Source organism: Etheostoma spectabile, chromosome 4, assembly GCF_008692095.1.
Source record: "Etheostoma spectabile isolate EspeVRDwgs_2016 chromosome 4, UIUC_Espe_1.0, whole genome shotgun sequence".
NCBI classification, from domain to species: Eukaryota; Metazoa; Chordata; class Actinopteri; order Perciformes; family Percidae; genus Etheostoma; species Etheostoma spectabile.
Window position 1 is genome coordinate 17,929,973 of NC_045736.1, and position 15,196 is coordinate 17,945,168.

At 39.8% G+C, this 15,196-nt stretch overlaps 2 protein-coding genes and 1 long non-coding RNA gene across 4 annotated transcripts; all 3 read right to left on the reverse strand.

The window, feature by feature from the left end:
* Positions 1-2,766: 2,766 nt before the first annotated feature.
* nbl1 (NBL1, DAN family BMP antagonist) lies at positions 2,767-9,610 on the reverse strand. 2 transcript variants are annotated; one of them, XM_032513272.1, is made up of 4 exons: positions 9,414-9,610; positions 5,288-5,468; positions 4,167-4,278; positions 2,767-3,197 (listed from the first exon to the last, which is right to left on the reverse strand). In XM_032513272.1, the coding sequence occupies exons 1-4, from the start codon at positions 9,451-9,453 to the stop codon at positions 2,916-2,918; spliced, it is 615 nt and encodes a 204-aa protein (XP_032369163.1). In that variant the 5' UTR covers positions 9,454-9,610; the 3' UTR covers positions 2,767-2,915. The 2 variants fall into 2 exon arrangements, with proteins under 2 accessions (XP_032369163.1, XP_032369164.1); XM_032513273.1 differs by lacking the exon at positions 9,414-9,610 and adding an exon at positions 6,783-7,249.
* A 486-nt stretch (positions 9,611-10,096) lies between these two features.
* LOC116687711 (MICOS complex subunit Mic10-like) lies at positions 10,097-14,980 on the reverse strand. Its single transcript, XM_032513287.1, has 4 exons — positions 14,838-14,980; positions 10,571-10,618; positions 10,351-10,460; positions 10,097-10,260 (listed from the first exon to the last, which is right to left on the reverse strand). The coding sequence occupies exons 1-4, from the start codon at positions 14,896-14,898 to the stop codon at positions 10,252-10,254; spliced, it is 228 nt and encodes a 75-aa protein (XP_032369178.1). The 5' UTR covers positions 14,899-14,980; the 3' UTR covers positions 10,097-10,251.
* Positions 12,967-14,825, reverse strand: LOC116687713 (uncharacterized). Its single transcript, XR_004331613.1, has 3 exons — positions 14,319-14,825; positions 13,424-13,907; positions 12,967-13,047 (listed from the first exon to the last, which is right to left on the reverse strand). It is a non-coding gene; the product is annotated as an uncharacterized LOC116687713 (long non-coding RNA).
* Positions 14,981-15,196: the final 216 nt, after the last annotated feature.

Here is a 15,196-nt window from a genome sequence, read left to right on the forward strand (position 1 = left end):
CATGAAACTAAATGTAGGGGTGGGCTGGATATCACGTTTACGTCATTGCTGTATATTTTCTGGCAACACATATAACAGGTTTATACGTGTCAGCCAATTCCTTCATTTACTTATTGTTTATACATCAATATAGACACTAACAAGAAAAACTGCTTTGCATTTTATGCAAACTTGATGACTTATTAAAAAAATAGGAAATGTGTGGGCTAATTATTAATGGATTAATTAAGAAAGTGATTTTTTTAACAAGCAACCAAAACAAATCACTTATTAATGTATTATAAGTGATGTATAAAAGCCATTAGTTACAACTTACATACTCTTTATAAAGTATGCATTGTCATAAAATGGCACTGCTATTTCTTCATGCTTCATTTGATAAGTTCTTCAAAATACACTAAATGATTGTACAGTTTCCTATAAGACTGATTTGGAAAGCTTGTTAGTGCTTACTAAAGTGATGTAGTCCAGGGTGTGGTCACTACACCATGACATCGCAATATCACAATTAACAATTAGCTAATTCTATAAAGCCAATGTTGGTGTGGTTTGTTTGACTGTTTAAATAATAACTAAAATTGGCCACACTAAATTATAAAGCTGATCATAGCCTAGACCTGTTTGTTTTCCAGTCCTGGAAGCTTTGCTTTACATAAGTAAAGTCTATTTGTAAAGTGTGCTCATGCACATATAAAAATTATAAGGACAGAAAAAATACAATTAAACAAATAAAATCCCAACCAAACTTGTATATCATAAAAAAATGAATAAGAATTTTTGAGTTTTGTAACAGGTGAAAGATGATAAGGTCAAGGCCTGCATGCATGAGAACTGAACACAGTACATTTTTTAAAAGGGGAGAAAAGTAAACCAATGCTTGATAAACAAGGTAATATAATTATGAAAAAAAACATGTGTGATATATTCAGAAACATCTCCCCCTGCAGTCTGCCTTTCACCAGTCTCAGAGCATCATCGGCTGTGTGGCTGGAGATAAGCAGATGATCAATTTGTTTTGCAGCACATAGACAGTCAACCTCTCACTATTCAAATTTCATTACACAGAACACAGGAGAAAAGATGACAGGATATGGGATAGAGCTGACAAGAAATGGAAGACGAGATACTGTCGGTGCCCAGATAGCTCCGTTGGTAGAGTGGGCGTCCAGATATAGACGTTTACTCCTCATCGCCAACCTGCAGCCCTTGGCTGCATGTCATTCCCCCTCTCTCTCTCCCCTTTCATGTCTTCAGTTGTCCTGTCAAAAATAAAGGCCAAAAATGCCCCCCCAAAAAATCTTTAAAAAAAAAAAAGATACTGTCTGGACATAGAGATAGAGATGAGGGTATGATTGATGAAAGAGAGGAAAGACGCTGTAGAGCGTCTGGTTACTTTATGTGATTTTGTCTGGTTCTGGGGAGCTGAAAATGACTGGCATTTACTGGACCCTCTGTGAACTTTTTCAACGTAGCACACATTTATTTTTTGGCAGCTACTTCAAACAATGTACCTCAGTAATGTTCTCCAGCCTTTCTTTATTGACTGGACTGGAGTTCAGTTTACTTAACCCAGCAGACCATGAACTGAACATCCTCTATTTGTTTCCTCTAAGACCAATGAGCTATGTGTGGTTCTGTCGGCCTCGAGCCATGCACAAGGTCACTATCCATTTACAGACCAGCATCCTGCAGGTTGCCATGGTTTTTCGTGGCAAGTTCAGCTGACCTTCTGTTCACTGATGAAGACTCTAGGTTACAGTATATTCCTGATTGAACAGAAATTAACTACACGTTCGACAAAGGGTATCAGTTGAACGCTGTCTCTGTTGTCCTTTGTACCAAATTACATACATCTTTCCAAAATACTTAATGAAAGTTTTTAGGAGGACTAAATTACAAATTACAGAGCTGTAAAGAGTGTTACCAAGATACTTGTTTCATTGTGGATGTTATGAATCTGTAGTGCACCAAAATTGGCAACTAGCAGATGTATTAGAATGGCTAGTGTACTTATTTTTCATACTCAGTAAGCCTGTAACTGGCAGTGGCTGACAGCTACGATGTTTCCCTCTCCTTACTGACAAGTCTGCCCTGCACTGGAGGTGCACAGATATCTCCTCATGTGGGAGAGAAATGTGAAAACACCTCCACAGGGATAAACAAACATACAAGTCAGTCTCGTCCAGGAGAGACATTTTAGGGGACATAAACATAAGAAAAACATATTTTTGAGTGGAGGGATCTTTAAAGTCTGCATTATTCTTTAGGTACACAAATCTTGAATAACATGAATAATCAATCACATCACATTCAAGCCATCATGTGCCGTGGCCCACACTTACAGCAGCCACGTGATGAATAAGTAAAATAACTTCCTTTTTAGAAACAGTAAAAAGGAAGCTGTCGGTCTTTCTTCAGTTCAAAACAAAACTACTTTCTCCAACTCCATTTCTTGTGATGCTCACTGTGACAGAAAAGGAGAGTTCTAACGGGCACAAATAAAACAATAGACAAAATAGCAGTTATCACAACAACAGAATTTATTGCATTAAAGCAGATAAAAAACAATGAGACTACAGCCTAATAACAGACTATAGTCATGTCTGGATGCACACATATGAACGTTTAATCAGCAAACAAAAAGAGTGCAAAGGCTGGTGTGTTTGTACGAGTTTATATACAATAGAGTTTAATCTGATAGCATGACTTTGAGAGTGTGTAAGTGTGTGAGTGTGTGTGTGTGTGTGTGTGTGTGTGTGTGTGTGTGTGTGTGTGTGTGTATCTTTAGAGAAACGTTTCAACACAAAGTTAAGCCATATTTTCAAAGTGCCTTTACAATACTACAGATTGTTACAAAGGATGTGGTGTGGAAGAGAGAGGGCAGGAGAGCTGCAAAGTGACAAAAAGAGTTGTACCTACCCTCCATCTGATGTATGTGGTAGTGTGTGATGGTCAGTGTGTGGGTGAGCATGCTTATTAGAGTGTGTGTCAGAAGGTGGCAGAGGGTGAGACTGAGCACCGCTGAGGGTGTCAGATAAAGATGGAGCGTCCAGGACTTTGTCTGCTGGATACAACTGCATCACCGCCCCCTCCTGGCCACCCTCCTTACTGCAGGACTGGCAGCTACAGTGGAAGATCCTCTCCACCAGCTTGTCCACACGAGGAGAGTCTTCACTGCCAGGGCACTCGAGGGTCACCTGTTCTCACACACACACACACACAGCACACAGCACACTTAACGACATATGTACCGTACACATACACGTTTTTGACATTTTTGCTTGCATTCATTTAGACTTTTTTTCTACCTTTCCTTCTAAGGAAATTTGATTTTTTTTAAATTATGTACATACTGCTATATGTACAAATAGCAGTTCTTACTCTTACTTACTTGAGTGTTAAGAAAATAATTGCGCCCTGATTGTATTGTCAATGGAATAACTGTAAAATAAACACAAAATATACCATCCCCCTGTAAACCTCAGTGTGCACAAACTCTTCTAGCACTCCAGACCTCACACAACTTCTCCTCACTGTTTCCATTATCAGCATTCAGCACTTTTATCAAGATCTACCACCAAGTGCCAAACCAGCATTAACCAGTATCCTCTTTCATGGGAGCTGACTTTGTTTTGTTTCAAACTAAATTTTGGTTTAAAGTCTTGTAACAACAATCATAACCACAGACATAAACATTTATTCCTCGATAATCAGAAGTAAGGTGAGACTGTAGATGCACTTTCTCTGGCCTTTCTCAAGCAACAAAAACAGTACGGAAATTAATTAATCTATCAGGTAACAGCAGTGGAATCCAAGAGGTACAATATTTTCCACTGAAACATGAGGCGACCTCACCTGTGGTCCCACCCGCCTAGCCTATCTGGCAGCATGCCAAACTACATACACCTCACTACAAAGCCTTTGTTGTCGAAAGTCTGGATTCCTTCTGGCAAACAGGGACAATGAACTTTAGAGGAATATAAAATACAGGATTAAAGTTCATAAGGAATGCGGGAAATTGTGACAAAAATCTATTAAAAATCCACCATTTCTGTTTTGTTTTTTTTCCTTCTGCTTTGTGTCTGCCAGTGAACAGTTATTCTTTCATGTTGGAAACCTGTGGTTTTTGTGTGTGAGCACATGAGCAAATGTGCAATAAATCTTACCACTTCCCACTGTGTCTGGGCAGGCATGCAGGAGTCACAGTGCACCAGGGACTCAGTTGACTGTGGGAATGTGTTGGGGACGCTGTAACTGAAACACTGGCCCAGACAAGCTCTGCAAGGAGGACAGAGTGCATTATTGCATGATTCGACTGCACAACCAGAGCTGTGGATGTCTGGTAGCTTCAGGCCAGACACAAAATCACAAAATGGAGTATTCATATCATAAATGTTAGGTGAATCACAATGATTATAAAGGAAAATGAATAACACAAACCATTGTGTAAATCATAGGAAGTAGTGTGCAAAATGTGTACATGTGTCACTGTGGGGACTGCATCTTTGAGAAGAATATCAATATTTTCAAAGTGAGCGTTACTAGAATAATGAACTGTTAAATTATAAGTGGGGTGCTATTCTATTTTTTTTGTTGCCAAAGCTTGAAATAGCTTATTGCTCCATTGTTGTCCAAAAACTATTAAAAACATTACTGAACCTCATTGTTGCAGCGGATGTTTTGTCATTTGAGCAACAAAACAGTCGCCAATAAATGCACTTACTTACTCCTGTTTGAGTATTGTTGTGTTACTTTTGTTTTTATTTAATCTTTTTTTAAAATTAACATTTACATTCATGACCCATATCGAAGGATGTATGTCTTTAGAAGGAACCTATGGGCTTTTGTCTGAATACCACAGACAGGTTAGGAAAGTCAGAGAGTATTGCGACATTGCTGATTTTACTCTTTTCGTGGGATTTATGGACAATAAGAAGCATATTAATATTGCCAGTGTCACCCTTTAATATTAATGCCTGCAATGTTATTTAGAATCTTTGATTTTGAAATGCAGTTTTCCACAATGCAGGCAGCCACTGATTTATATTAATTTCAAGTATGCATTTCAAGTATGCAGTGCTGAAACTTACTAGGCGTAATGAAGTGTAAGTAAGTTGTTATTCCTTCACACTTCAAGTGTAATGAACGGATTAGCTATCTCACACAAACATAATGATCATAACTCTGAGGATGCAACTTCTTGACATTTCTGCATTATTCCTTTTTTCAGCTGCAGAGAGATTGACAGACAGAGAAAAAGAGAGACAGAGAGGGCCTTCATCCTGACCTGTTTTGAATAGAGCGAGGCTGACATCCCGTGTGCCCGACTATCTGTGTGATGTTCTTGGCTTCGCACCAGGCGCTCTTGTCAGGGAACAGCGCCAGGCGGTTGATGTGTGCAGGCGGTGCAGCTGAATACAGTGCAAACAGTGCCCAACAAATCTGAATCCTCTGCCACATGACTGCACCTAAAGGGGCAGAAAACCACAGCATGTTCCCGCTCTGTTAGCCTTGTTCTATACAAAAACGCACGCTTAAAAGAGTAGCCATACAATCTTTTGATGTTCACTGATGTCTACTGGTCAGATGTTGCCTGGCTTTACAGTTAATGCAAAATGTGGACGTAGCATGTCCCTGCAGATGTGGATTGGCGATTATGCTTGAAACCCTGGGGTTCCTGTGTTTCAAATTGTCTCCAGTTATGTTGCTGTAGCTCATTTCAATGATTAAAAGCGACAACTTCTTGATTATCTGAATCAACAGCTGCAGAAAGAACAACATTATACTGGGTTCATATTGTCCAGAAAGAGACAATTGGGGAAGGAGGCAAATGTCTGCTGCACACCACCTGACTCTAAGACCAAGTCAGTCCAGTACTCTGTTTCGCTCTCTTCTTTAAAAATGCCTCAACCAGTCACGTCATTACCAGCCTATCGTTTTCTCCTGCTGCTTATTAAAAAAGTGTCTAGTGGTCACCCACGTCGACTTCTTTACACATGTTCAGCCCTTCCATATGTCTCTGACACAGAAACCTTGTCTACAGGAATCAATCGAGCTCTCCTTATCTATGGATAAATATAAAAGGGGCGTCTGAGGTGTGCTGTGATGAAGGGGGCGGATTTTGTTTATTAAGTATAGGCTATATGTTTTTTTTTACAGGCTTCAAGAGTTCAGGCTACCTAAAACGCAGCACTCTAGAGACTGAGCACCTTATGTTGGCGTTAAAGTGGTAACGCGTTACATTAACGAGTAACTATGCCCACTGTTTGAAATACAGTAGTGGCGAATGTTACGACTAAAAGTCGTTATTTTCCTGGACATATTATATAGTCAACCGGTCGTTCAATCCTAATTTGTATAGCAAGTTAGTGTGTTACCCACAAGGGATCAGTTAACTTGTCAGTAACGTAACGTAACGTTCGTTAACATCAGACTCTCTTTTACCTATCATTTAAATCTAGCTAACGTTATAGATTAGGCAAAAGTAGAGTCCTAGATTTTTCACCGGCAAGATGACGAGGTTTTCTTCGCGTAACGTTACTTCGGAAGGTGGAGAAGTTGCAACCGTCATTTTAATTAAGTGTCGCAGCTAACGTAAACTAACTGATGAAAAGTACCATAACGTTCTTGATAGCAGCTCTCGGAGGGTGAGTATAACTAACGTTGCAGTAACACGTGTAATAATAACTGTACTTTTTTAACTAGCTAGCTAGTTATGAGTAACAACGTACGTTCTGAGTAACGATCCCCGACAGTGGTCGTAGTTGAGACACTTAACTTACCGCTCCTCGACCCCGGGGAACAGCCAGTTGAGCACCTCGCAACGTCCTGCTGAGCTGAGCCCGCTCACCGAAACCTGGCTCCTAAAACCAGAGGATGCGGGTTGCCGTCGGATATCACCGTGCGCTAATAATTAGAGGAAAATGTGAGCACTTCGTCAGCGGCGAGGATTCATCCGAGCCCAGTCTGTCATAAAACTGTTACATCATCCGGAAAGGAAAAAGAACCGTCGGTCCGACAGCGAAGGATGAGGAGATGGGGTTAGTTATGAGCACTATCTCATCCCCGAGTCCATCAACTCAGACCGTCCCTCCCCTTTGTTCTCTCCCCGTCCAGTGTTAAATTCCCCCGTAACTTCACTAAAACACTTTCCAAGTTGTTGTCTTTTGTTGTAAAACTCTGTAGCAGGGGTTTGGCGCGGTTGAGCCCCAAGACAGGGGTCCTGCTGTGCAGTTTCTGGACGAAGGAAAACGGGGGGGGGGGGGGGGTCAAATGTTTCCCAAAGTAGGAGCGAGGCGAGACCGCAGTTAAGATTTACAGGATCAAAATTCAAATAGAAAACGATTACACACATAGGGCATATTTACAGTCATGCGTTAACTTTGCAGATACATTTTGAATTGTTTTGTTATCCTAGATGTTAGGAATCAATCAATGATCTGATCCATTTTTCTGAAACCTTTAGGAAGTTGAAATTATTTCAACATCATGTCATTTAACCATAAGCTCATGACAACTTGATCTAATTAATGCCCCCTCAATATTTCGAATGTTTCGAGTGAAATCACTGACAGACTCATGAGCACATGACTTGCTGAAAGGCAGTATGTTCCTTGGTTTTGCTGACCTGTGAGTAGACTCCTTTAAATCCTAAAAGGGAATATGGGGCCTAACATTTAAGCTTTGGAATATGATGCCCAAGTCAGCCACTGGTAAATGTCAGTGTTTTCTGGCTCAAAACTCCTGACAGTGCATGCAGTGGAGAAAAAAAGGATTCACATTCTCAAGGAAAAATAGCCAATACACACACCACAACGTTGAATTATATTCCCTTATAAGTTCTGTAAAAGGGCATTTGAAGTGTGCAAAAGTATTTCAAGTTACAGTAAGCATAATACAGAATTGTGTTCTTTTACTCAAATAGCCATGTTTATACTTCTACCACCACTACATTTCAGAGAGAAGTATTCTAATTTTTACTCTAATATTTGACAGTTATAGTAACTTCCCAAAAAACATTAAACATAAAGAAATCATATGATCAGATTGTAAAATGCATTGTTATACATTAAACTATCTAACAGTTTATAAAGTAGTAAAGTCAGCTCCACCAACATGGACTGGCCCCTCATGTATTGAGCCAGTAAACACTGTACCAATTACTTACAGAGCTACAAGGAGTGCAGCAAGAGGTGACTGCATTGTCCCGTTGAAGAAAACTGCATTCAGCTTTTACAGTCAGGGCTACTCGTGAATGGAACCTCATTCCAATTCACATTAGGAATTTAAAAACGTACGCTTTAAACCTCCTATCTTGTCTTTCCTGCCCTTCTTGTTTGTGCCACTTGTGCTATGCCTATGTGGTCGCCAGGTTTATTATTTGTTTAGAAAGGTTGAACTTGTTGTTTGTTATTGTCCTAGATATGTGGTATTTCTTTCTTTTTTTCTTTTTTACATTTATAGGCAATATTAATTGTGTTGGGTTAAACCGATATGTAGCCTACTATTATAATTTGTTTTATCTTTTTAGGTGTAACATTGTTTTTTGGCTAATTCTGGCACATCTTACATTTTATATGTATTATTAGTGTGCATTGTCCCTGTTAAATAACCCTAAAATGAATAATACAACAGTTAGTCTACTTCCACATGAATACATCAGTAAGAATGATGTCATTTAATATATCACAAAATTACAGTGGACATTTTCTTGCAACGCATACTTTAACTTTTGATACCCATAAGTGTTTTTAGCTAATAATACTTTTAAATAACGTTTTTGCTGCTAGACTTTACCTTGTAATTGAGTATTTTTAATGTGTGGTATTGCTGCTTTTACACTAAAAGTAAAAGACTTAAATACAGCAGTTTCAAGCTGGACTCATGCAGCTGCACACATAACATGTCTGGTTTTTTATTTCTCTAACACTCACCAACAATTCACCAACTGAACAGTTTTGACCCATTAGATGAACAAATGTGATCAGGTAGTATTATTAGACTGGTAATTCTGATTCATCATGGAGAATTTTTTAGACAGGCACAGACAGGCATCGCCTATGGGCTTTTGGCTGCCTTGTTATCTCAGCTGCAACACTGGTCCCTTTAACCCACCCACACACACACACTTCTTCCTACCTGCTTACAGGTGTTCAGCCTGGCTTGTGTCCATAAGCACCCCTATCTGTCTCATGCTTCACTTGCAAACAAATATTTAAATGGACAGGGGATGAGTGACATGGCTTCATTTCTGACATTGCTTATTATGTGCTTACATTGCTGAGAAAACGGTTACTGTGATAGAGAAGGAAAATGTGAGTGTGTGTATTACAGAAAGCGTGCAAGCGTCAGTGTATTCTTTGATGTGAAAGTGTAAACCATGTGTTGTTCAGAGTGCAAAGTGCAGAACTCACCTGTTAGTAATAAGACCGAGCTCCAGTCCAGAAACGGCATTCCACGGATTCTGCTTCACCAGGGGGCTGGATAACTGCACACGCTCACACAAATAATCTTTCTTCTCTCCTAGCAGGCCCATGCAACCACACATGATTGATCAATCACACTCAAAACAATCTCAGCAAACAGACTCATGGCCAATGAATACACAAGACGTATGAGATTCTTTCCGATATAGAGATGTGTGCTTTTTCAACTCCCTGTGAAAAAAACAGTCACAGCAAACACACAAGTTAAAACAGGACTACAAATAATGGCATTCTGTGCAAATGCTTGATCTAGTATGAGTGAAGAGCATACTGGGTTACTTCCCTGTCTTCAGAAAAGAATCTACCCATTATGGAATTAAAAGAAGCCTACATCTATAAATAAGAAAACTATATGACAAACTTCACGTCACGTATGCAAACATAACTTCCTCGTTTAGAGTCTCTTTAAACACTAGCATTAGTCTTCCATCATTCTGTGCAACTTTTCATCCTCCCACTCTCTTACATGGCAGCAGATGCTGAACCTGGCCCTCATTCCGAAACAGCAGGAGTTCGAGTCTCCCAGCTCATTAACACAAAATTACCTCCCACCCCCAAACCACATTTCATTCTTCGCAAACATACACACAGAAAAACAGAGCGAAGCAGAAAGTTTTCCAAAATTGCTTTATTAAATATACAGTAACTGCCATTTGATAAACACAATGTGGGAATCATTGGACGTTAGTGTCAGGACAGAAATGAGGAACAAAACAACAACACGAAAATGGATGAGCAACTTCAGGGCAAATCCTGCTCATCTTAACTACTGGTCCTGTAAATGAGAACATAAAAAAATCATGAAGCATAATGTATTTGTGTGTCACAAACCTCTAACAAAATACATTTTAACCTCTGTGCTCACCTTAACCATTCTTCCATGAACCAGGTATGGTGACCTAAAGTCATGCTGGCAGTTGGCGTATCCCATGCCCAGTCCCAAACCAGAACCAAGTGAGACAGGCCACGTGCGACCTGGGAGAGAAATACATTCAGCCATGAATGATTTTTTAAAGTAGTGCTTAACATTTTTTTTTTTTTTTTAAACCTGAATTTACCAGTCTACCTTAAGAAAGAGCACTTACGTTTAAAGAGAAGGACGGAGAACACAACGCCCACGGCAAGGCCAGTTACTGCAAAACAGGAAGAAAAAAAAGAAAGAAGTGTAACTACACTTTCAAAAAATATTTGACTTTAGTACTTAAGTAATGTGACCATGTCAATCCAGTATAAAAACTGCCTGGCATAGTTGTAAATCTTTAGTAATGAGGTCAGCGGGGTGCTGCTATTATGTTTGATGCAAGAGTTGGTAAATAGCACAAGTTAGCAAGACATTGCTCATTAGGAAATGAGAGGAAGAGAAAAAGCAGCAAGAGAAAAAAAGAAAGAAAACCGTAAAGGGGGTGTAAGAGAGGTTGAAATGAGTCCAAGCGGCACAGGGCAGAAGAGGTAATAGGTCAAAGAGTGCACCCATGTGCAGGTAAGCAATGTCATGACCCAATATGGTCAAGCAGAAGGTTAGTCAGTGGCAAAGAAGTTGGCTGAGTTGTTTGAAGTGCTCAGACCAGAGCAGGATCTTGAAGAGGAATTTGTTTGTGTGCTCAACTTCACCTCGCAGCAGGCCACACCACACCCAACAGCAGGCCAGCCAGCACAGAAAACACATAAAAACAGAATGCCATTTGGGCCTTTCCGACTCTTAATTGGATTCAGGGAGCTATGCAGCATGACCGATTTGCCTGAACCAGAACCTTCAGACTATCTTTTACACAACTTACACATCAAACAACAACAACACAAAAAAAACCTGCACACCCTCACTGTCAGTGAGGATCAACAATAAATCATTGACCTCTGCGTCCATTTCAAGCAAAGAGGTTAACCGGCTGTTGCAGCCTCAGTCTTTCTTTGGTCTTCGGCCAGAACAGTTTTGAAGCCACTGATTTTCCACCAACAGTAAAAGCATTGGCAAAATATGAGAGGTGATCAACATCTCATTTTGGCATCCTTTCTGTTTGTCTGGAAATCTCAAAGGGGGGCTGATTATTACAAAAACCATTTGTGCTTCAGTACAATGAACTGTATAACCCACAGGCCAATAATCAGGTTTTCCCAGAAAATAAAGTCCAGAGCTGGTTAAAAGGTACTGTTCTTCATTATTTCAAGTATTTTTCTGGAAATCACTAAAGACATTTGTTTCAATCATACTGATTCTGTGAATTTATCTTAGAAAAAATTATTGTTTACTAGTTCCTCAAATGAAATACAATGTTTCCAAAGACCCAGTTGTTTCCTGTTATAAAGAGGATGTTTCTGCTTGTCTACTATAGATTATCTACTGCAGGTAGCGATTTGTTTCTACTTTCCAGTTGGTGCCTGAACTGCTGGTGCATCAGTTGCAAAGACTTATGGTTAGAACTAAAAAGGCTCAAAAATCATAACGTCTTCTAACTATAAATCGAGCCACCTCTGTGTGTATGTTTATGAGTATGTGTGTCTTTCAAACGATCCCGCAGGCGCAATTGCGCATAAGACCTCACATTATGCGCAGCATGCTGTAAAGGAAAAAACACCTGTGTGCATCTGCAGGGGCGGGGTTTCACAGCTCTCAGTCACGCATGTCTTTGCAGTGGGCTACCGGTGTCAAGCCAAAAAGTGATTATCTGGCAAAAATCGGATTGCTGTCTACCCAATAGGGTTGAAAAATTAATTGCATTTGTAATAATATCGTGATATGTTGAAACATGATTTCCTAAATCACAAAGGCTGCGATTTGGTCAAGTGACTCGCAAGAACATATCAGTCTGCACTCCACAGAGAAAGCATCAACTTGGCACGCTAATGCTACGCCGTACCCTGAGCAGAGTACTGTCATTCAAACAACTCTGAGTTGTAGTTTAAAAGGTCCCATGACATGGTGTTCTTTGGATGCTTTTATACAGACCTTAGTGGTCCCCTAATACCATATCTGAAGTCTCTTTCCCAAAATTCAGCCATGGAATCACAGCCACTAGAGCCAGTCCCACAATGAGCTTTCCTTAGTATGTGCCATTTCTGTGTCTATTGAGGAGGAGAGACGGAGGAGAGATGGGAGGGGGGGGGGGGGTTCTTAATCAACTGCCACTTTGCCCGTTTGAAAGCCATGATGTCTCTCTCTCATGGGCAGGCCAAATTCTCTGGGTGGGCAAAGCCGAGAAAGGGGAGGTAACCTTTAAGATTCCAGATCAGCCCATCTGAGTTTTCATTTTCTCAGAGGCAGAGCAGGATTACCAGGGCCCGGCTTACACCTATCACCATTTCTAGCGACTGGGGGACCATAGGCAGGCGGGGGGAACTCATATTAATGTTTAAAAAACTCAAAGTGAAGTTTTCTGTGGATTTTATTCGGGCTTGAGTCCATACATGCAGTTAATAGATACAGACATGGAGAACTGAAGGCTCCGTTAGCAACAATTAGCATTGATTAGCGGTTAGTTCCGTTTAGCTAGCTAGCGCCGTTATAAAGATATGGAGCGGAGGAGACTGCCGCGGAGAGGGGTAACAACCAGACTCTGATAAATGACTATGATCAGGTAGGGCTGGGCAAAATAGAGAAAATAAAATATCACAATATTCTTGACCAAATACCCTGATGTCGATATTGCAACAATATTGTATGGTTGACTATTGGTGCTTTAACAAAATGTTATTTACACAATGAGATTTTTGATAGATATTGTCCAGAAATGATTTATTGACTTAGTGGGGAAAGGTAAATAACAGAACAGCTAGAACAGTCTGGTAAGAAATCTGGTAAAATTAAATTACTTTACTGTAATGCAGCCTGTAAAACCAGGTAAAGACACCACTTACCATATTACAATATATCCAAAATCTAAGACGATATCTAGTCTCATATTGCAATATTGATACAACACTGATATATTGCCCGGCCCTACGTTCAGGGAACTTTCCCAGCAGCGTGGCCGCGTTGTTTCAACAGTTACCACTAAGTGTAAAGCCACATATTTGTTTTTATATTTCTGCAATCTGAACTTTAGTTTGTGTGATTTGTTTCTGACTTTCATATGAATATTTGTTTACACCAAAAATTCCTATGAAAGTCAGAAAGTCAGACCTTGGTCAGTGTTCAATATACTACAGTGATTGAAGCAGTTAAATAAAAGATGCCATTCATATAAATGAATGCATTACCTAATTTCATCATCACTGCAGGCCTTGCCTTGTTTAATCTATCTAATCTTGTGTTGTTCATACTATACAATAATTTATTGCTTGTCTTTTGTTGAATAACACAGACATGACTTTTAGATGAAAGAATTTGCGCACCTCTGCACTAGGAGGATCTCGGCCCTACTGGCTCTCTCCACAGTGGATCCATCTGAAAGACTGGCTTTGCATTTTAGTATCAACAGGGAAAAACTTAAAAAAATAGGCCTGCACGATTAATCGTTAAAAAAAATCGTGATCTTGATTCACCCTGTTCACCATTTAATTTTAAATAACTTCGATTTTTTTTTTGTTATGACTTTGATGCTCATTGAATTTTACAAGCCGACTGCATCACAATCATCATCCCTTCTGTGAGTTTTAAACATAGACCCCCTTCTCTTCATTGAAGCCTCTACGTTTACAGGCTTATGGTGATGCGCAATGTGCTATAGGTGTTTGGTACTGCCAATTTGTTTTATTTTGTCATGGTTCATGTGTGCAATAAACATTACACTTTGTGAGAAAAGAAAAATCGTGGCAGAGAATCATGATATCAATTCTAAGCTAAAACTAAAATCGTGATATCATATTTTTCCCCCGAATAGTGCAGGCCTAGAAAACAATAATATAAGCCCTTCCAGACGGGCCTGGAGGCTGTGTGGCAGTAAAGTTATGAAGACAACTATCACACAGCACGCTAAGTCGAACCACTCAAATCGCCATTTTTGTCATTCTGTCTGACAATAGCTAGAACAATATCTAAATGAGAACAACTAGTTTGTGACTTCAGCTGTGTAGTATTCATTAAAAACACTATACAGAGACTAGGAGTGGACAGAAAAGTGGTTCACCTGAGCAGAGTAATCACACAGCCCTTCCCACTCATAGATTTAGCAGTTTTCCAATAGTTTAGGCATTTTCGTGTGGACAGATTTATTTTTAATCTATTCATCAGAAAACGCAATATAGCCTACATCCATGGTTTAACGTTACAGATGACCTCAGTGGACAGTCAGATGTCCCGTAGAAAAGAACCTCGACTAACCTGTACCACAGCTTATTTACCAAGGGTAATATGCTGCAGAATGCCAAACGAGAGCGTTAAACAATCATATTACATGTATGAAAAGACATATTAACCTGTTTTCACGGCTGTATCAGCAAGACAGCGGTCCCATTTTCGCCCGTGATCGTCTGCCATGTTTTCAGCTGTCAGGAAGCTCTGCAAAATATCGCGAGGGAAATCGAGATTCACATGAATTTACCCCGCCACCACTACGCTCTTCTTCATACAGCATTTCTTTAACTGTCTATGGATTCCGAGCAGTGTGGTGTGTAGACCACGGACTGTAGGGTGTAGACGCTGCTAGGCGACCACTATTCTTTATTAAAGATTACATTTATGCTATGCTCCTACGATTATTTATGCATTATATACATAGACTGTATATATGTTCATGGTTATTCATCTATTTTTGCCCTTCAGTTTCTTTTTTGTT